This window comes from Capricornis sumatraensis, chromosome 5, assembly GCF_032405125.1.
Source record: "Capricornis sumatraensis isolate serow.1 chromosome 5, serow.2, whole genome shotgun sequence".
In the NCBI taxonomy this organism is placed as follows: domain Eukaryota; kingdom Metazoa; phylum Chordata; class Mammalia; order Artiodactyla; family Bovidae; genus Capricornis; species Capricornis sumatraensis.
Window position 1 is genome coordinate 100866225 of NC_091073.1, and position 21350 is coordinate 100887574.

Below are 21350 nucleotides of genomic sequence, written 5' to 3' on the forward strand. Positions count from 1 at the left end.
AGAAGGGACAAGAATACCACTGTGGACCTCAAAACAGCAAGACACCTCCGTAGCGCAAACCTGTACCACTCACCAACCAGGCCCAGGGTAGTAAGAGAACAAAAGCCAACATCTGTCCCACTGGGGACAGGCTGCACAATCACCGAAATGACTACCCCTTGTCCTACCTTCTTCAGCTTGCCACTTTTGGTGCCCACGAAGGCCAGAGAGTGATTCTTGTAGACGTAAGCGATGACAGAAGTCATGCGGTCCCTGTCCTCTGTGAAGACGGGGATGCCACGCACCATCTCCGACACGCCCAGGGGGGCATTCATATCCAGGCCACAGAAGTTGTCATCAATGGTTAAGAGCTGAAAAGGAAGAGGGAGAAGAATTAGAAGCTAGCAGCTGGGCAACTCGCACTGAGTCAGGGAACTCTGGAGCTAGGAGAATCCTTAGAGATGAATCACCTGGTATAAATCACTGCTTTATCACGTGAAAAACTCAGCTCTGGAGAAACTAGGTAGCCTGTCAACAGTCATCTAGGTAGACTGCAGAAAGTCACATGGCAGAAAGTCACAGATCCCTGGAGTCTTCTTTCTACCACACTCTGCAGCCTCTCTGCCCACCTCCGGCTGCTCCAGGTACCATCTTGACAGCCCATCATCACCATGACCTGGGAAAGCACTGGGCCACCACTCACGAGCATGGGACCCAGACATCCCTGATAGGGAGTGAGTGGGGCAAGGTCTCCATATCTACACACGTACTGTTGAGCAGACACAGAGATCAGGACACAAAGGTGTGGAACAGAGAAACAGGAATGTTAATACATGTACGCCAACACCGTGGCAGAGACGTGCATGGACAATTGGTTGGGGAAAGGAGGAAAGGGAGGAGTGGGAAGTTTGTGGATGAATTCAGTCGGGCCACAGGTGCCTCCCTACGTCCCGTCCCAGCCTCCTTCTTTCACAGCATAATGAAGAAGGGCAGCCCTGACACTCTCATACTCTCACCAGCGTTTCCCAAAGTGCCTTCCATGGAACGCAAGTCCCATAAGATTTTCTACCATAAACGGGTTTCTTGGGCAAGTGATTTTGGGCAATGTCCTGAAACCCAGTATATTCTAACATCATGTAAGACATTCCTAATTGTTACCAAAAAATGTCTGAAAAGTCTTTTTAGGGAGAAATAGCTTTAAAATTCTCTCAGCATTTTTTTCCAAACAATTTATTTCCTGAACCATTTTTTCACAGGAACACTTTTTAGCATCCCTTAAAGAGGACATTCCCAGGATTCCCAGGTACCCTGTGGGATACAGGGACCCAACTCTGGCTTCTGATTCCAGGACAATTTCAGGAGTCAGGAACCAACAAGTAAAGCCATTTCTGCACCCTACCCTACCCCCATTGTTTTAGCTGAGTGTCTCCCTGTTTCATTGCAGCCTCCCAGATCCCCATGTAAGCAGAGGGTCACAACTAGGGAGTCCTCCTAGGCAGTGGCGAAGACCCTGACAATGGCTGCGGAGGGGCCTCCAGTGCCCCGCACTGAGCAGCTTGGGGGTTGGCAATGACCTCCCTGAGGCTCTAAGATCCTACGCTGGATTTCTCCCTTTTTCTCAGAAGAACTGTCTCTCCTAAGAGTCATTCCATCTCTCTGTGCTTTGACTTTCCACTCTATAAAGATGAAGGAAACAAACTCCACTTTTTGATGGGCGTCCGTAAAGCCTATAGAGCTCATGCCTGTAAACGCCTTTGGACTTTTCAGAGAAAGCAGGGAAATAAAATACAAGGTGTCATTTTTTAAAGGCTCCAATCCAGCCAAAGGAAGAGGCTTCTGGAGAACCAGCAGGCAGGCTCTTGCCAGCAGAGCCACATCAAAGTGGCCAACTCCGAGCTTTCCAGGGATGCAGGGGCCCTCATCTCCCTCCCAGCAGTGGGGGGCAGGGGTGGCAGGCAATGTCTGTGTGCCGAGCATCTCGACCTCCCTCTTATCGTGGTGGGGGCAGCCAGGGCAGGGGGGAGCACGTACAGCCACATGCAGTGCAGACGTCCACCCCACATTCTGTTTTGGCCTCTCTCGCATCGTCTAATCCAACAGCCCAGACCAAACACAACCCCTACCTCAGTCACCTCGTGTCTGACTCTTTGCGACCCCATGGACTGTGGCCCACCAGGCTTCTCTGTCCATAGAAAGAATACTGGAGTGGGTTGCCATTGCCTTCTCCAGGGGATCTTCCCGACCCAGGGATCAAACCCAGGTCTCCTGCATCACAGGTGGATTCTTTATTGTCTGAGCCACCAGGGAAGCCTCTACTACCTCCACTCCCTCCAAAAACAACTGCAGGAGTCAAAGGCAAGAGGAAGCTTTCAAGGTCCAGTCTGACCTTTATGGTTTTTTCCTAAAATGAGGAATTGGGGAAAAGAGAGACAGCTAGGGTGGAGAGTAGAAGAGATGGAGAGGAAACAGGAAGGAAAAAAACCCAGATAAAGGACAGACAATGTCTTCTCCCTGATGGGCATAACCATGGTGACTGCCAAGCATTCAGAGGGCAGCTTAGGGATCTTCATGGCCTTGCACATTCCTGCCTCTGGTCCTGTCCTCACCCTGGACTTTCTCAGCCCTAAACTGTGCTGCCGCGATGTCTGCCTTTAGCCAAAGGATCTCACCCACTACTACCGTTTTCCAAGTAGATAAGGCTGAAGGACTGTCCACTCTCCACAAGGGGAAACTGAGGCAGGGAACAAGGCCATTCATGTTTCCCACCACACCTGGTACAAACACACACCGCCTTGACCTGACACGACTCAGGCTGTTCAGCCCCTAGGACTGCAATTCTGAGTTTTAAGTAACCAGCTAACTTTCTTCTTCACTGGGCAGAACACGAGATGAAAACCATCCATCTACAAAAACAAAAGTGTGCATTCAGCCAATGGCTGCGTTAAATCCTTGGTTGCTCAGAGGCAGAAAGTCAGGGACCCACAAGTGTTTACCACGGCGGCATCTTGCACCGCAAAAGCCCTGGTGAGGGATGTTTTCATCGGCGGGGACAGTGAGAACAGCTCAGCCTGGTGTCCTGGCAGCCAGGACTTTACCAGTTTCAGCTCAGGTCAGCTCCCTGCGAGACCCACACAGGAGGCAGATCCGGGGCTCCTCACCTAGACCTGCAGGTCCACCCCCAAATTGCTGACCTCATGGTATTGTCATCAGGCTCGAATGAAGCAAAGGCCACAACTGGGGCTCCTCCCGTGGCCCTAGGATTCCGGAGACAATGATAGCTTCCCACTCAGACTCCCCTGTGTCTTGGTTTCTCCCTCTGAGCGGGGCCCTAGGTGAAAAAAGGGTGATGGAGACCCTGGACCAGGAGCTTGAACCAGACACCAGCCTGGGGGTGCATGGATACTGAGGTCCCCAACTGTGGCACAGGGTGGGGGCGGGGTCTTACTCTTCACTTCCTCCAGCTGGGGTTGATAAGGGAAGGATTTTTAACAGTGAAGGAGTGGGAGAAAACACAAGACTTGGGTTCACACAGCAGCTGAGCAGCTTCCCAAGCATACACCTTGGCACAGCCTCCTCCCACTCTCTGGGCCTACCATTCCTTGACAGTAAAATATCAAGATGGGCTCATCCTGAGACCAAGGTGACACAACAGGTGTGAAGGCACTGGTTAAACTGGAGAGCCCTCAAGGTAGTGTTTCTTTGGGTTCATTTTTCTGATGGAAATCCTGCTCGGAATGGCCTTGGGCGGGGGGTGGGAAGGTGCAGCAGGGAGTGGCCCTTGCATGCTCCCGGCCAGAACATAGCTCTCTGAGGACACCACCCTCAGAGTCTGAGCCAAAGCATCAGAGTAATTGCAGCATGGGAGGAGAGGAGAGCAGAGGGAGGGTCCCACAGGGCCTGCAGACCCTGGGGTGCTGGGGTGTAGGGAGCAGATGCCACGACCCGTGGAAGGGAAGCCTAATTTGTGAACACCTTCGACAAGTGAAGGCTGGAGCAGATTCCTAAGCACCCTGGGCAACAGGGGAGGAGAGTGTGTGCTCCTCCAGCCCTGGCCGAGCTCTCCCCTGGGCTCCATTAACAGCAAGATTAGAGCTGGAGCCAGAGGAGCCAGGAAGGGGCTGGGCTCTGTGGTAATCAGGAGCCGGGCGCGCCTGCAGGCCCTCTCTCCTGCCAGTCCACAAATACCCACGAATGAGCTCTGGCCACCTCTCCAGTGCTTATTCATTAGACAGCAGCTTCATTCTTACCAGGGAAAGAGATTAGAGTCTGCTGCACGGGAATGTATGCGGTGGGCACCCCTGTGAACAGACCCCAAAGCCTCGGACAGGGCCATAGCCTCTGGGATCCCTTCTGGCCCATTATGAAGATACCAAATCTGCTTTGCACAGATGTCCTCATGGGGTGCCTGACTTGTAAAGTGAGACTGGTGATCCACTGGATTCCAGGGGCTGGCCATGAGCTCAAGGATGGCACCGTATTTTAGGCATGTTTGTACCCTTTGCTCTGTTCCTGGTTCATAATAGGTTAAGACATATATATTAAATGGAAAATGCATGGAGGAATTGATGAATGACTAAATAAAGACCTGAGTCTCAAAATAGCTAACACTATTTTGGAACTAGAGCCAGAAAGCCTAGGTTAGAATCCCAGCTCCACCACTTAGTGCTGTGTGACCTGGGGCAAGTTATTTAACTTCTCTGTGCCCCAGGTTTTCATGGGTAGTATAGGGATAATAATAATAGCATATACTTCCCAGTACTGTAGAGAGGATTCAATGGCTAATTCATGTAGAACAACCTCTGGCCATTAGTAAGTGCTAAGAGAGTGTTGGGCTTCCCAGGTGGCTCGGTGGTAAAGAATCCACCTGCCAATGCAAGAGACCTGAGTTCAATTCCCGGGTTGAGAAGATCCCCTGGAGAAGGAAATGGCAACCCAGTCCAGTATTCTTGCCTGAAAAATCCCATGGACAGAGGAGCCTGGTGGGCTACAACCCATAGGGTCTCGAAAGAGTGGGGTAAAACTCAGCAGCTAAACAGCAACAACAAACCAGAGAGCGGTTAGCCCTAGTTACTGTTGGTTACCCCTGTGTGTGTATGAAAGGCGCTCAGATGTGTCCGACTCTTTGTGACCCCATGGACTATACAGTTCATGGAAATCTCCAAGCCAGAACACTGAAGTGGGTATCCTTTCCCTTCTCCAGGGGATCTTCCCAACCCAGGGATTGAATCCAGGTCTTCCATAGACAATTCAGATAACCTTCGTGAGTCTTAGAATCTTTGGGGAAATTCATGATACCTGTCTCAGAGAGGTGTGATCAAGATTAAAGGCACTAAGGTTACCAAGATGAAAGAGCAAAGGTGGTTCTTCCTAAAGATCTATCAGGCCAATGAGGCTGATTAAGGAGAAATAGCCTTAGGTCCAGAAGAGTTAGGGCTGGGTGTGTGTGTCAGTCCCTCAGTCACGTCCGACTCTTTGAGATCTGAGAGAATCTTGCCCGGAGAATCCCAAGGACTGTAGCCCACCAGGCTCCTCTGTCCATGGAATTCTCCAGGCAAGAATACTGGAGTGGGGTGCCATTCCCTTCTCCAGGGGATCTTCCCAACCCAGGGATCAAACCAGGGTCTCCTGCATCACAGGCGGATTCTTTACCGTCTGAGCCACCAGGGAAGCCCTGGTTAGAGTTAGGGCCGCTCCTTGGAAATGCAAATTCTGGTCACCCCCACCCCAGATCTACTGGATCAGAAACTCTGGAGCTGAGGCTCAGAGATCTGTATCTTAACCCCTTCCCAGATGATTCAGTAAGAAGCACCATCCCAGGTCACCACGGGGGTCTCTTCCTGGCTGAGGGTGCCACAGACTAGGCCCAGGAGAGAACGCCATGTGACAAGCAAAACCACCAGAGCAGGACCCACTAGACCTGGAGGCAGAGGGGCCCCGTGGCAGCCTCCCCGAGCCGAGCAGCAGTGGTGGAGGTGGCGTGGGGAGCCAGAGCTGACACTCCGAATTACAATCTAATAGCTTACCGCGCTTACCTCGCACTCAGCGGCAAAGGTTACCGTGCAATTACGTGTCGCTACATACAAATGACAGAGCAGTTACGGTTACTTTACCAATTACAGGGAAATTGCTCCCACTCTGCAGAGAGACTGGCATTCTGAAAAGCTCTATCATCTCCACAGAAAGGGGATTTTAAGTGCTGCCAGCATCCTTCCTGCTCAGTCTCCCCAGGCTGCAGGGCAGAGCTGCAGAGCAGCCACCCAAGGACCCCAGCGGTTTCTGGTGGTCTCTGCAGAGACCCTCTGAGAAGGGCTGAAGAAGGAGTAGACCTGGGAGACAGTGGGCATCACCCTCTGGCCCCTGCCCCACCATCACCCTCATAACCTGGGCCAATCCATCCTGAAGCCCTCCAGTGATGAGGCCTTGGGTGGGGACCTGATTCTGAAATCACTCTTCGTCCTGGCTAGCATGGCCCCCGGCCTGGTTCCAGATTTATCCCTCTTGCCGGGTGGAGCTGTTTTAGCCCTGCCCTTAGTCACCCCACCTTTGCAGAAACCCCAGATCGAGTCCTTATTATGGAAAGATCAGAACTAGACCAGAGCTCAGTGGTCCAAAAGCAGTGCTAATGAGATAAAGGTCACCAGGTCCATGCCCCTGTGGGCCAATTAGCTCAGCTCTGGGACCTGGTCTCTTCCATAGCCATAGGCTGCCCCTTTCACCCCAGATGTCCGCTGTTTACAAATATCCCAGACGGATCCAAAGGAGGCTGACCAGGTGAGCCTGCGGAGATGGGCGAATCCTCCACCTGGCGATACAGCTGCCAACCGCTCTGAGCTGGCAGTCGCCGTCTCTGAACCCAGGAAGGAAAAATACAAAGTCGACCCGGTCCTCCCATTGCTCATGGTAGCTCCTGGCCCAGCGGAGAGAGGAGTCCTTCCATCTGGGAGCAAACTCATTCTCTAGCTCTCTCTGAAGGCAAAAGTAGCATCCACCCTCAAGCCGCCTAGTCCTGAGCACCCCGCACCCACCCCCAAAGCTAGGAGGCTGGACCATTATGGGGAAGAAGGCATCCAAGACCTTCCCAAGCTCACACACTGTGGGGCCTTCAGTTGGGCCTTTTTCCATCCAACTTTTGGTCTCTTAGGCTACTGGAACTCTCCGTTGCCACTAGAGGACACTGAGGCACCAGATGAAGACGACAGTATTTACTGTTCCTCACTGATTACCTTGCTTAAGAGTGTTTAGGAGGATCTACTAGGCACCAAGCAGCAGGTGAGGACCTAACAATAGAAAGATGGCTTGGAGGACCTGCAGACCAGGTCCATGACTAGGCAAGGCCATGTGTGCCCAGCTTCAGTTGTGCACCGGGGCTGGAGGGACAGAGGGTGGGACCATGACTGCTGAGGGGGCAGGAAGGTTTCAAGGAAGAGGCAACACTGGGGGTCACTTGAGGGTTCCCCATCCAGGACAGGACATGGCCATGCTTTCACACATTGTGCAATTTCAGAGGAAAATGACCCCAGAGCTTAGAACTGAACAGCCCCATTTTACAGAAGAGAAAAATGGAGTCTTAGAGAGTGAACTGACCTCTCATGTTCTATCAAGGTACTGACAAATAGATACCAGAACCCCAAATTCCAAGTCCGAAGGGGAAAAAAGTGGTATTACATAGAGGCTTCCTCTAGGGTACTGGAGGGTGGCCCCAAAAGGACCAGGATCAGGGGACAGGTCTCTCACCATGCCAGGATGAGAGAGACTGCTGGAGGGACAAGCCTGACTTCTTTTGCTACTATCCAGGAAAAGCCTTCTGCCCTTCTGTGATCTCTGGGAGAAATTGAACCTCCTGTCTGGAGGAGGCCCTTGGCCACTCATCAGAGTGGGCTTCCTCCTTTCCTGGGCCAACCTGTCTCTAAGGAGAGGGAAAGCTGAAGTTTAGAAAAGAAACACAAGTTAGGAGAAAAACAGGTGCCTGTTGATGTGGAAGAGTAAAGGTCTTTAGATTTTTCATGCTCAGCAGCCCCGAACATGTACCCACTAATTAATTACACTTACACTTTTATACACACACACACACACACACACACACACACACACACATACTGGGCGCTGACCAGAGTAGAGCTCCACAGGAAACAGGGAATAGGTGAATTACACACGTGGGGTTCCTTTATAAAGGGAGATATTGATCAGGTAAGTACAGAAGCTCATGTCTAAATACAGACTCTAGCTGTATGTCTCTGCAGTGCAGGAAGGTAATGATCCCCGCTTACTGGGGCCAGATCTCAAATAGAACCGCTGACCCCACGGCATTCATAGATGTGCCAGGCTCTGATGCCCGCAGTGTATCTATCTCTGGAGACGACTCTGTGTGTGCCCTCTGACAGCAGGCTGGGAGGGAAGCAGGGAGAGTCCTCAGGGAGGCAGGAACCTCATGGGGAGGCTCTGGTTGGCTTAAGGTTACTCTCATCAGAAAGCTTGTTTCTCCATAAAATATTCCCATGTGCCTTGAGTACTCATTTCTAAAACAAAGAAAGAGATCCCAAAACTCAGACAATATCGTCCTACGATTGTTTACTGTTTTTCATAAACTTTGCTCTTTTTCATAATTTCTAACCCTCTCCGAAGCTCTGCCCAGGGCTCAGGCTGATCCCAGGCAGTCAAACTCACTTCAGAGCCAGAGAAACCCCAGTAGAGGCAAAGGTTGGCCCCACACCTCGGCCGTGAGCCCAGATGTCAAGAAAAGAGCATGAAGGAGAGGAGACGTTTCCAGCTAGATCCTCCCTGCGGTCACCTTCCTGTGCCCCTCTGGTTTTTGTAAGGCAGAAGGGAATGGCTCCACGTTGGCACATGGCACTAGCGTCACCTCATTTACAAAGTTAGTGGAAAGAAGGAAAAAAGACAACTCACGGAGTTGTTCTGCCTCATCCACTTAGTTACTAACACATTATCTCAGAACAGCTCTTTATTGTGTCTTTTTCAGTGAGATTGAAGGAGAAATGAATGTGCAGAGAAAAAGAGAGGAAACCAGCAAACCGCAGTCACAGTAACCTGGTTAGACCAACACGTTAGTGAAGGGGCTTTGTGAAAAGTGTCTTGGGGTTGGAAAAAGAACCCAGTGAATCACACCAAGATTCCCAATGAGCTATGCGCCCTGTTTCTAAGCATCTCACAGAGATGGATACCAGAATACGGGTATCTAAGTGGCCATTCACTCATCATGATAACAAGTTATCTTTCTAATAGGCAACTAATGCCACTAATTTGAGCTGCTTTCCCAAGAGAGGGACACTAAGCCCACTCCGGGCTGTAACCAATGGCAAGCTGTAGCAATGCACCCCTCCTAGGAATTGCTGAGCATGGCGGGCAAAGAGCAGCTCCAAGTCAGGAACCCCAGGGATCAAACCCCTGACCTTCTCCTCATTAGCTCAGCTGCCGAGAGGCCCAGGTTCCTCCCTCTGGGTAAGCAGAGAGGGCCATGGCACCATGACCAGAGATTCAGGCTGGCCAAACAAGAGAAACGGATGAATCTCCACTAGTCCAGTTCTGCAGGTAACCTCAATGATGGGTTCAGTGCAGAAGCCAAAGCTGGACCCCCGGGAAAGACCAAAGGCGGCCTTGGAATGGCACCAAGCAAAACCCACAGGTGCTGTCCCTTTCCTTGGGTACCTTAAGCTTCAGAGGTCCCAGCGGCTGCCTGCCAAGGACCAAGAGCCACCTCCCCATCCCCCAGCCCATCAGTTCCATTTCCCCACTGCTCTCCCTGTCTCCTGCAGACAACCTGAGCCGCCACCGGAACTGTAATTGGAGTGGGGCACACCACAATGATTAAGTTTGCGTGTTTTCTGGCCGGCGCTGGGAAGCAGTGACCCCGCTCGCCAGGCTGAATTACGGGGGAGGTCATTCCCTTGTTAGGAGGAATAAATTTTATTAGCCCCAGTCTCGTTGCCATGCATCTTCCCCCTCTTCGCTCCTCGGGCCCGAGTGTGGGTCTGGATAATGTTGCCGGCACGCAGGATAAATCAGCCAAACAAATCCCATTATATTTTGGAACACTGACAGAGACACAGTAATGACACCAAGACTGGGAAAAGATGCAGGCTTTCTTCTCCCCCCGCTGATGCCGTTTCATATATGCGGACAGCATGCGGGGCCCAATTCACTAGGAAAAATTAAAAAAATATGTAAATTGAGGGACTGAATGGAGAACTCCATGAGTTGTCTTTTTTCCTTCTCTCCACTAACTTTGTAAATGAGGTGATGCCAGTGCCATGTGCCAACGTGGAGCCATTCCCTTCTGCCTTACAAAAACCAGAGGGGCACAGGAAGGTGACCGCAGGGAGGATCTAGCTGGAAACGTCTCCCCTCCTTCAAAGGCTTTGACTTTGTATTCACATCACGTGCTGGATGGCAGGGAAGGTGGGTGGGCACGCTCCAGGTCTGGGATTCCGAGCATAACATCTGGGTCTGGCACAGCCCAAATTTCTCAAAAGCAGACATCGGTGGCGAAAAAAAAAAAAAAAAACACGTTAAGTATGAAAGCACAGCAATATTATTAAATCCCTTTCTATCTCCTCAGGTGGTTATGGTAACCAAAGGAGAGTATACGGATGATGCCATGAGCTATTTCAGTGTTCTACAAACATAAGGTGCTCTGTGTCTATCATCACTTATGAATGTCTCTGTATTTCTCTTTCCCTAGAAGTCTCAGCACACTTTATTAAGGGATATGGTTTTATTGCCTCCTTCTAAAAGATGAAATGTATGATTCAAAGCAAAAGGGAAACCACTCACCAGCTCAGTGACCTCTCATGAGATGGACCTGGCTGAGACTCAAAGACCCAAGCCCGCAGGCCAGCATCCTGGCCAAGACGCCACCCTGAGAGGATGATAGGAGTTGAAGGGAAGGCAGACCTGGATGGATAAGTTGGGCTGGTCTGTGTGCTGACCGAATAAGAGGCTCGGTTGCTGATTTGGGCTGGGCCATTGCACACCGTCTAGGGGGGTGTGTGCACGAGTGTGTGTGTACACGGGTGTGGGTACATGGCTGTACTTGCGGTGTGAGCTGCTGTGTGTGGTGTGGGGGTGTGGGGGAGGATCCATCACAGAAACGGGAGCCTCAGGGATGCCTTGCACAGAGTATGAGTGTAAGTGAGAAATTGAAGCACAGCAGAGAGAGCGACAGAGAGAAAAGACAGGGTGGGACATCCAAGCAGAGAGGATGTGTGTGCACGTGTGGCTGTGTACCGGGGTGCACGCCTCTGTGCAGGGCTTCATGGAGTCAGGGTCAGAATCTCAGCGTGAAGACATGGCAAGGCTGCCCCATGCCCTAATCCCCTGCTCGGCAAACCCCGCCCTGTGGCCATGGCAGCTGTCTGTGTTAACATCTGCAGGCCTGATTCCTGGATCTCATCACCCTCCCTGCTGGCCCGATGGGCTCCAGAGTGGTTCCTGGCAAGTCACACCCAGCCTAGGAGGCCAGCTTCAAGCCCCTTCCTCTCACCAGGTCCAGCTCATCACCTGGAGCTTGGCCACCATCAGGGACCCAAAGCCCTGCATGCACCTGGCCGGGGTGTAACTTTTATTGCAAATGCTTTCTCCCAAAGAGAGAGAGGTAGGTGTCCTTTTCACCTGAATTCCTCGGACAGGAGCCTTCTCAAGGGAAGGGGGAAAAGCTTGAATCCATAATGACTGGAGTTGTGACCCGGCAGCCCCCAATGCTAAACCAGAAGGGGTCATGGGGCTGTGAGGGGTGAGGGCTTGCACTGACGGAGGTTTGTGATGTGTGCTGTCAGGGGGACTAGAGTGTGGCGTATGGGCTGGGTCCCAGTATGTGTGTGTGTGTGTGTGTGTGTGTGTGTGTGTGTGTGTGTGTGTGTGAGTGAGTCTCGAATGTAGTAGAGCTGAGGAAGGAGGGATGGGGCTGGGCAGGCAGGAGTAGGAGATCATGGTCTAAGGGAGGACTTTGGCTGAGCAGAAAGAGAAACCCTTGCCTTGCGCCATAAACAACAGGATACACCCATCTAGTCAGAGCCGCACTTCCTGCTGACAGGAAAAGAAAACAGCCCGAGCAGATGGGCACAATCCCGCCCCCAGAGCCTGGGGTGGCTGCCTGGCCGTTCCGGATACGGACTCGTGGAGTGTCAGGATCCCCGGCGCCAGACCTCACTGAGTGACCGTCCAGGCCGGGCAGGGAGGCCAGCCCGCATCCAGGCAGTGACCCTGTCCCCTCCCAGGGCTGCCCTGCGAGAGCAGTGGACGTGAGTCAGTGTGACGGCACACACCAGCGGGTTCTCCTCCACTGCCGACGTGAAGCGAAGCTTGGGGTTAAAAATGAAAAGCTCGGTCTGAGTGCCTCTGGGAGTCTGAGAAGTACTGGCAAGTAAACTCCAAAGTTGAGAAGATGCCTGGTCTGGCAACGGCTCTCAATCAGGGGCTAGGGATTTCCTGGTTCTGCAGTGGCTGCAGAGTCCCATAGGCACATAGGGCTCTACAGTCCAGCAAAGCAAGTGCCCAGCACCACCAATCATCCCCCTGCCCCAGGTCCCACTATGGCCCTATTGAGAAACACCAGTGGGAAGAGCCCCAGGCTGAGAATTAGGATGTATAGAAGGTTCTGGTCCACCAATTACATGACCTTCAGTGAAGCCCTTGACTTTTCCGATCCTCCATTTCCTCAACTAGATGGGATGTCTGCCTTCCCTATTATCCTACAGAACTGCTGGGAGGAGAAGAGGAGGTGATGAAGGCCTTTATACGTTGTCAGGCCCCACAAGGACTCTCCAGTGGGATTGGCCGGCGGCTCAGAGGCCAACACGCTCTGCTTAGAGGCTAGACAGGGGCAAGGTGGGGATTCTGGTCACAGTTTCTGCCCCATGGACCAGTGTCTTCTATTGGAAGGTCACTCTAAGTTCAGGTCTTGGAGGTGGAGATTAAGCAGCTGAGTTCTGGTGGCTCAGATAGTAAAGAATCTGTCTGCAATGCAGGAGACCCAGGTTCAGTCCCTGGGTTCAGAAGATCCCCTGGAGTGGGCATGGCAACCCACTCCAGTATTCTTGCCTGTAGAATCCATGGATAGAGAAGCCTGGCAGGCTATAGTCCAGGGGGTCACAAAGAGTTGGAGACTGACGTTTTCTACCCCATCCAGCCTTCTCAGCATTAAAGCTGATGCTGCCTGGCTCCTACACCCACTTCTCAACTGGTTCCAAACTTAGGGAAGACTTAAGTGGCGTGAGTGATGGTCACTCCCAGGGCCACAGCCCTTGTTCCCATCACAGAGGCTATAATGACCTGCTTGGAGGCATCTCTCTTCTGGACTCCTAGGCTCCTAGAGACTGATGTCATTTCATGATTCTTGGAATCAGCCAGGAGAGAGTGCATTGGCAAGGGCCTTTAAAAATTTCATCCATTCATTAACTCATTTGTAGGCAGAAGGACTTGTGTTCTGTCGGTGACCACGGAAGGCTGAAGAAAGGGTGAGGAGGTGTAGATAGCCATGCCTGGGGGGCACTAGGATGTCCAGCTTCTCTGCCCACGAAGAACACAAGATCTTGGAGCCCAACAGCACACTCTCCAGCCTGGTGGTCTCACTCCAGGTCAGAATTCTTGGGGCTCCCAGAAAGGGACTGAGAGCTGTTACCTTGGCCTGCTCAGGTCATGGGACATGACAAAAGCCTCAGGCTATGAGCTCCTCACCCCAACTGCAGAAAGAAGAAGGTTTGGGGAGACCAGGCAGTAGCCCTTAAAGGGACCAAAGATAGAGACCATCTCAGTGCTGAGTAGCAGAAACACAGAAATTACACTGCCATCCTTAACCCTCACCCCGGATGCTCACCAGCAAAGGGTGTTAGGCTGATCTACAGTCTCCCAAATCCTAAACACACTAGGAGGAGGCCTGGTCGATCCCTCTAGGACCCATCCTCTGCCCAGGCCCTCCTGAGGTCCTTAGAGCAATTTTCAGACACCAGCCCATTTGTTCTTGGATACCTCTTTCCATCCAGGCTGGAGAAAAAAAAAAGCCAGGACCCAAGAAGGAATGGGCCAGAGGCAAAGGCAGAAGTTTCTTCGCCCCTCCCCCACCCTGCCCTCCCCAAGCACCAGCAAACGCCCGGGCTGCTTCCCCGGCCTCTACACCTGATGCCCATTCTGGGATTTGCATGTGCAAGATGCACTGACACTCACTGGGACACAATCCCATGAGGAAGCCACTTCTCACCGACAGGCCCTTATCCATGATGGGGGCTCAACCAGACTTCCCTGGTTCTCCAAGAGCGAAGACAACAGGTTGCTCCCTACAGATCCAGACTCTCCCAGCCCAAAGTTTGTCCTCTCACCTGGTCACCAGGCTATGAGCCACCGCGTGTCTCCACTGACGCCCCACACATGCAGGCCCTCGGACCTCATCTTCCCTGAGTATAGCTGAATACAGCAGGGACCTGGGGAGGAGGTGGGGCCTCAGGTTCATACTGCTTCCTGCTCAGAGTCCTGGAGGCATGAGTTCAGGGGAAGAAATGTGAATCCCAGGAAACGGAAGAGACCAGAAAAGCCTGAAGAGCACCATGGGACAAGTATTCTAGCTCAAAGAATTAGGACAACAAGAGTGCATTAAAAACAATGGGCAAAAGGGATGGACTTCCAGTTATAAAATAAATTAGTCCTGGGGTGTAGTAGAGAGCATGGTGATACAGTTAATGATACTGTGATGTATGGGCTTCCCAGGTGGTGCTAATGGTAAAGAACCTGCCTGCCAGTTCAGGAGACAAAAGAGATACGGGTTCAATCCCTGGGTTGGGAAGATCCCCTGGAGGAGGGAATGGCAATCTACTCCAGTATTCTTGCTATGGACAGGGGAGCCTGGCGGGCTACAGTCCATGGGGTTGCAAAGAGTCAGACACAACTGAAGCAACTTAGCATGTACACACTGTGTTGTATATTTGAGAGTTGCTAAAAAGGGAGTACAAACTGTGGAAAATTCTTCAAGAAATGAGAATATCAGACCACCTGACCTGCCTCCTGAGAAATCTGTATGCAGGTCAAGAAGCAACAGTTAGAACTGGACATGGAATGACAGACTGGTTCCAAATAGGGAAAAGAGTACATCTACGTTGTATATTGTCATCCTGCTTATTTAACTTATATGCAGAGTACATCATGAGAAATGCTGGGCTGGAGGAAGCACAAGCTGGAATCAAGATTGCCAGGAGAAAGAGCAATAACCTCAGATACCCAGATGACACCACCCTTATGGCAGAAAGCAAAGAAGAACTAAAGAACCTCTTGATGAAAGTGAAAGAGGAGAGTGAAAAAGTTGGCTTAAAACTCAACATTCAGAAAACTAAGATCATGGCATCTGGTCCCATCATTTCATGGCAAATAGATCAAGAAACAGTGGCAACAGTGAGAGACTATTTGGGGGGGGGGGGCTCCCAAATCACTGCAGATGGTGACTGCAGCCATGAAATTAAAAGACAGTTGCTCTTGGAAGAAAAGTTATGACCAACCTAGACAGCTTATTAAAAAGCAGAGATATTACTTTGCCAACGAAGATCCATCTAATCAAAGCTATGGTTTTTCCAGTAGTCATGTGTGGATATGAGAGTTGGACTATAAAGAAAGCTAAGCGGTGAAGAATTGATGGTTTTGAACTGTGGTGTTGGAGAACTCTTGAGAGTCCCTTGGACTAGATCCAACCTGTCAATACTAAAGGAAATCAATCCTGAATATTCATTGGAAGGACTGGCTGAAGCTGAAACTCCAATACTTTGGCCACCTGATACAAAGAACTCACTCACTGGAAAAGACCTTGATGCTGGGAAAAATTGAAGGTGGGAGGAGAAGGGGAGGACAGAGGATGAGATGGTTGGATGGCATCACTGACTCAATGGACATGAGTTTGAGTGAACTCTGGGAGTTGATGATGGACAGGGAGGCCTGGCATGCGGCAGTCCATGGGGTCGCAAAGAGTTGGACATGACTGAGTGACTGAACTGAACAGAGTAGAGGTTTGTTTTTTGTTTTTTAGTATAATTGCTTTACAACGTTGTGTTAGTTTCTGCTGTACTATATGAATCAGCTAAATGTATACATATATCCCCTCCCTCTTGAGCCTCCCTCCCACTCCCCCCATCCCACCCCTCATCACAGAGCACTGAGCTGAGCTCCCTATGCTTTGCAGCAGCTTCCTACTAGCTACCTATTTTACACATGGCAGTGTATATATGTCAATGCTACAAGAGAATAGATCTTGCAAGTCCTGATCATAAGAAAATATGTAACTATGTATGGTGATGGATTGTTAACTAGACTCTTGCAGTGATCATTTTGCAATATATACAAATATTGAACCATTATGCTGTACATCTGAAACTAATGTCATGTTACATGTCAATTTCATCTCAGTTTTAAAATGAACCACTTTGTAAGCTCTTTGAGCTGTAACTATGACAAAACCTACAAGGGACTCCAATCTTACAAAACGTAAGTCCTAAAGTCAGCTTCCTGTGCCTTACACACCCCTCCTCCACTTTCCTGCTTGAAACGTCACAGGACAGAGGTCATCTGAGATTGTGTTCCCCTTCTCAGGCCTCAAGGGAATCCCAGACTCGAGGCAAAACAAAACAAAATTCTAGAATTTGTCCCATCCCCATCCCTCATTGCCTCAAGGTAAGAATGCAAAAGGGAAAGGAATGCAATGGCCTTGAGAATGAAGAGTGCGGGAAAAGCTGGGTTTGCGAACAGTGTGCCCGAGAGGGCTCCTCAACAGGAATGCTCAGGAGCCTGGCCTGGCTGATGGCGGGTGAAACCTGTGTGGTCTGGGCTGAGGCCAAAAGAAGCGTAGCCTAGCCCCAGAGCAAAGTAACTCAAGCATTGGCTGAATCAAAAGAAACTGATACTGTGCATTAAAAGCCAGTGTGGCCTTTTAGACTGGCTGGGGAGTCAGCCTCCAGCCCTGTGTGGAGTTTCTGGCCTCCTCCTTTCTGCTCTCAACCCTGAACTTGCCTCAAACTTGAAAAGGCTAATTAAAGCCCAAAGAAAAATCAAAAGCTTGTTATCTGGCTCCATTAGTCCCAGTACTGGCATTAGCCTGTCTTGCAAAGCTGCCTTTCCTCTGTTCTCTCCAAGGCCGCCAGGCGGATGTTAGGACCTACAGCTCTGCAGACTCCCCATGATGAACTCTGCTTTTTGTGCTGTGGCAGGGAGCAAGGGCGAGACAAATGCTTGCCTGTGGGCAGTCAGGCTGATCCCCGCTGCTGATTTTACTCCCAAAAGCATCGCCCCAAAAGACAGGCGAGGAGCAAGTTTTCTGCAGCAAAAATAGCCAACCCCTCTAATCTCAAAAGAACTAGCTGTTAAGTAAGCACACAGCATAAACTTACTATTTTCTAACACAAGGAGCATGTGTGTGAGCTCATGGGGGTATTTCTTGTGTACATGCATATGCATGTGTATAGAGATGTGTGTGGGTGTGTGTGCAAGTGTGGTGGTGAGAGGCAAGGGTTTTCTCCTCAAATGCAGTCTCTGCCATGCACACACAAAGTATGGGACTTAGGGCAACTCACTCAAGTTGTTGGGCCTCAGAACAAAGATATAGATTGGGAGATCTCTGAGCACCTTCCCATGGAAACACTCTTAGGGCATCTCCCCCAGGGACATACATCTGAGTGTGTAATAAACATACACACAGCACAGCATCTGGCCTGTCATTCATTGCCTTCATGTGGGAGCAGTCCACAGCCCAGGAAGTCCATAAACCCATCTTATAGATTCTTGAGTGGGTCACCTACTGCCCAAACCAAAGTCTCTAGGGCTCAGCAGATGCAAGGGAGTCCCCTCCATTCCCTGGCCTCAAGTCCCCTCAATGTGTTGCTTCCTTCTCTGGCTCATGGTGCCTCTTCAATTCCCTTTGTGACACTAGGGGTGTCTCCTGGCTTTCCAGGACCTCCAAGAAAAAATGACATCTTATAATTTCAGCCACTGGAAAACTCATCACTAGAAAACAGCCTGAGCCTAAATGCTAGGGCACCAAGGACAAACTTTGGGTGGCAAGTGAGTTCCTTCTTTCTCTTCCTCTCCCCTGCTGTCACCCCAAATCCCAATACCCCAAGGAATGACCTCACCACATGCTGGGGGTGGGGTGCCAGTGCCCTCTGAGGGCTGCTTGGCAAGCAGCCACACTTTATGAACAAAACTTGCACTTCTTAAATCAGTCCAATACCCTCTCCTAATATGGGATTCCATCAAAGTTTGACTAGGAGTCAAGAACTACATCCACATAAATGCATGTTTCTACCTGATGAGTGAACTGACTTTTCTTCTCCTACACTAATATTATGGGATAGATTTTCTCAAACAAGGTTCATAACTTTTCAAATGGACAATAAATAGGAAAAAAGGGAAAGGAGAGTGACACAGAGCATAGAAGATGCCAATAGCTGAACCTTCCAAGTCACTTGAAGAGTGGTTGAGAAAAAACAACCGTGAAGATGAACAGAAGTCAAGCCATAGAAAGGCAGACGCTTCTCGCTTTAGGTCACAAGTGGGTTAGGTTGGGAGAGGCAGGAGTCTGTGTCACCCATTGCACCTGTGGTCACCCAGCAACCGGAGGCCGTCTGTCCATCAGGACCCTGGGCAGGCTTCCCAAACCAACCCTCATTCTCCCCTTCCTCCAGTTTCCTTCAGCCCTTTTGTCACCCAGCACTGCTCCAAGGCTGCTTCTGGACATTGTGACATATCTCTTCCATGGAACTGTGCACACAGAAGGTGCTTAATAAATGCAGTTTTCTAAGCAAGCTCTGTTTTTCAACTATGTTCACTGGGCCCTCATCCTATTCCTTCTGATCTTATTTTGCCATTTCCTAAAGACACAAGGGGCTAAAAACATACCTCTTCAAAAGTTCTACATCTACTCCAAATGTGAAACGACTGCCTCCCCTACTCCCAGTAGTGGTTTTACTCTAAGCTCCCCCCGCCCATCACCCAGTGGTTTCATTCTGCACTCCCAGAAGGGTGACTAACAGGTGTGGTTGGTAAGAAGGTGGTACACCAGTGCACGAGGTGAGGGGTCCAATGCCAGTGCTCTGGGACAGTCTGGAGGGATATGGTGGGGATGGAGGTGGAAGGGGGGTTCCGGATGGGGGGACACATGTATACCTGTGGCTGATTCATGTCTACGTATGGCAAAAAAATCACAATATTGTAAAATAATTGTCCTCCAATTAAAACAAATCAATTAATAAAAAAAAAAAAGAAGGTGGCTACACCTCTGGTATCACAGCATACATAATGCAGCCTTCAACAATGCCTGGTCCACGCGGAATGTACAGCATGCAATTCCCGCCTATTCTAGCCCCTCCTCTTTCGGCCAATGAGCCAATCAGAACAGAGAAAAGTGCCGATAGCAAAACCTACATTCAGCTCCGCCTCTGACTCTCATAAGCTCAGTGCCAGTGGTCACAGCATGCCTGAGCTGGTGATGATCCGAGTCTAAGGAGCCCCAGAGGTGGGATATACTTGTCTCATCTACAAAACAGGACAGGTGGTTCACACCCTGTGGAGGCCACAGCCTAGGCCTCCTCACTGTGCCCTCCCGGCCCACGGGTCCTCCCTGGACTCACCGCGCTGCTGCAGGGAATGTCCTTCACCTTGAGCCAGGCCAGGTCCAGCGTGCCCTCGCCCCGGTAGCAGGACTGTAGCCGCTCCTTAATGCGGTCGTTGATCTGCTTCAGGATGAAGATGCATAAGGCCGACTCGTCCAGGGATTTCATCTTCCGCTTCTGGCCTTTGGAGAAGACGGTGAAGAGGAGGTCGTCCTCTGGGCGGACCCTGAGGGTCTGGGCGAGCACGGCCCCGGCTTTGGACAGGTAGGCGGCCTGCAGCAGGCGGTACTCCACCCCGCCGCGCTCACAGCCAATGGGTACCTCCACGTAGGAGTTGAAGGCCGTGTCCTCCTTGCAAAGCCTCACAAGCTTGGACGTATATACCTGCTCCTTTGTGGTGGAGCCCGGGGGAGACACCATCTCAGGCTGGAGGGTCAAAAAGTAGACAAAGTTGCCGCTGCTGAAGCCGTAGACATAGTAGATATCAAAGTCGGGGATGACGGTGAAGGTGTCCGAAGGGATCTTGATCATCGAGGCCACAAACTCGTCATGGAAGACATATGCGAACATGCCGTCTGCCTCCGAGTTCTTGGTCAGTTTCCGGCTGGAGATGGTGGGGAAATACTCCGGCTTCCCATCCACAGCGGTGGCAATGAAGAGCTTGTCATCCAGGTTGTTGTAGGAGACGATCACCCCAAAGACGGAGCCACTCTCGTTGACCCCCGACAGGTAGTGTTCCTTCTTGTGGAAAGGCTCCCCCAGCTTGAAGAGGTCCTCCAGCCTCAGCAGCTTGCAGATGCCCTGGTACAGGCTCCCACAGGCGATTAGCCTGTTCTCCTTGTAGTCTATGAGCAGCATCTTGTTGACATTGTTGGTGGGGGTCAGGGGCTCGTTGCATGTCTGGACTATGCGGGGCGGGTAGCACTTGGGGTTGTCCTCGTCCGGCCCCGTCTGGTGGGTCACCAGGACCTTCAGGTCACTGGAGAGCTTGTAGATCCGGTTGACGGCCCCCACGTAAATGTGCCCTGTCCTCTCATCCACCACCAGGTGGTTGAAGCTCTCCGCAGGCTCCCCGCGGAACGTGACGAAAGACCGCTTCTGGGACGGTGGGGGCGACTGCCGGGGGAGCAGAGTGGAGGAGCCCATCCCCACCATCAGGAGATGGGAGAGCAGGCAAGTCCAGTTCCAAGGCATGGCTTTCATTTCAGAGACGCGTCCTCGGGGCACGGGGTGCTGGGCACAGGGCACAGCAGTGTCACGTGAGGAGTGCAGGCTCCCTGTGGGGGAAAGGAAAGAGGTGATGCTGATGACAAAGGCCGAGTCTTAGTTTCACCCCATAGCTTGTCTGGCTGGGCCCTCAAAGCATCCTGCACACACTGAAATAGATCTGCAAGGGGGGAAGCTGGGGCTGGTCCCCAGCATATGCGTATGAGTCAGCCCAAGCTAGTAGCGGCAGGCGGGCATGTCAGTAGTAGTGCTAGTAATAATACTAGGGATGGTAGCAACAGTGATAATAGTGGTGGTAATGATGATGATAATGTTGATGTTGATGATAGATAGTCATTGCCCACAGAATGCCTGACTTTGCATCAGTCACTGTCCAGCACCTTCCAGGGACTCTCATTGCATTTGAACAAATCTGTAGTGCTGTGACCCTTCCACCTGGCCCCCTCCCCACCCCGCACACACACACCCAGCTCTGCTCTCTTCCCTCCTCTGTGCCCAGGAGCCCTTACATCTGCAGGCTCCTTGCCCTTGGGCCGAGTTAGATGCAGCCAAGTG

The 21350-nt window shown here is 51.2% G+C and overlaps 1 protein-coding gene across 3 annotated transcripts in view; it reads right to left on the reverse strand.

The window, feature by feature from the left end:
* The window catches only part of PLXNA4 (plexin A4), a 410799-nt gene extending 390028 nt beyond the window's left edge, over window positions 1-20771 (reverse strand). For all 3 annotated transcript variants that reach the window (XM_068972632.1, XM_068972634.1, XM_068972633.1), the window contains exons 1-2: window positions 19587-20771; window positions 168-350 (exon numbers count right to left, since the gene is read on the reverse strand). In XM_068972632.1, the coding sequence (XP_068828733.1) occupies window positions 168-350; window positions 19587-20771 (1368 nt within the window). The remainder of the gene's footprint in view (window positions 1-167; window positions 351-19586) is intronic.
* Window positions 20772-21350: the final 579 nt, after the last annotated feature.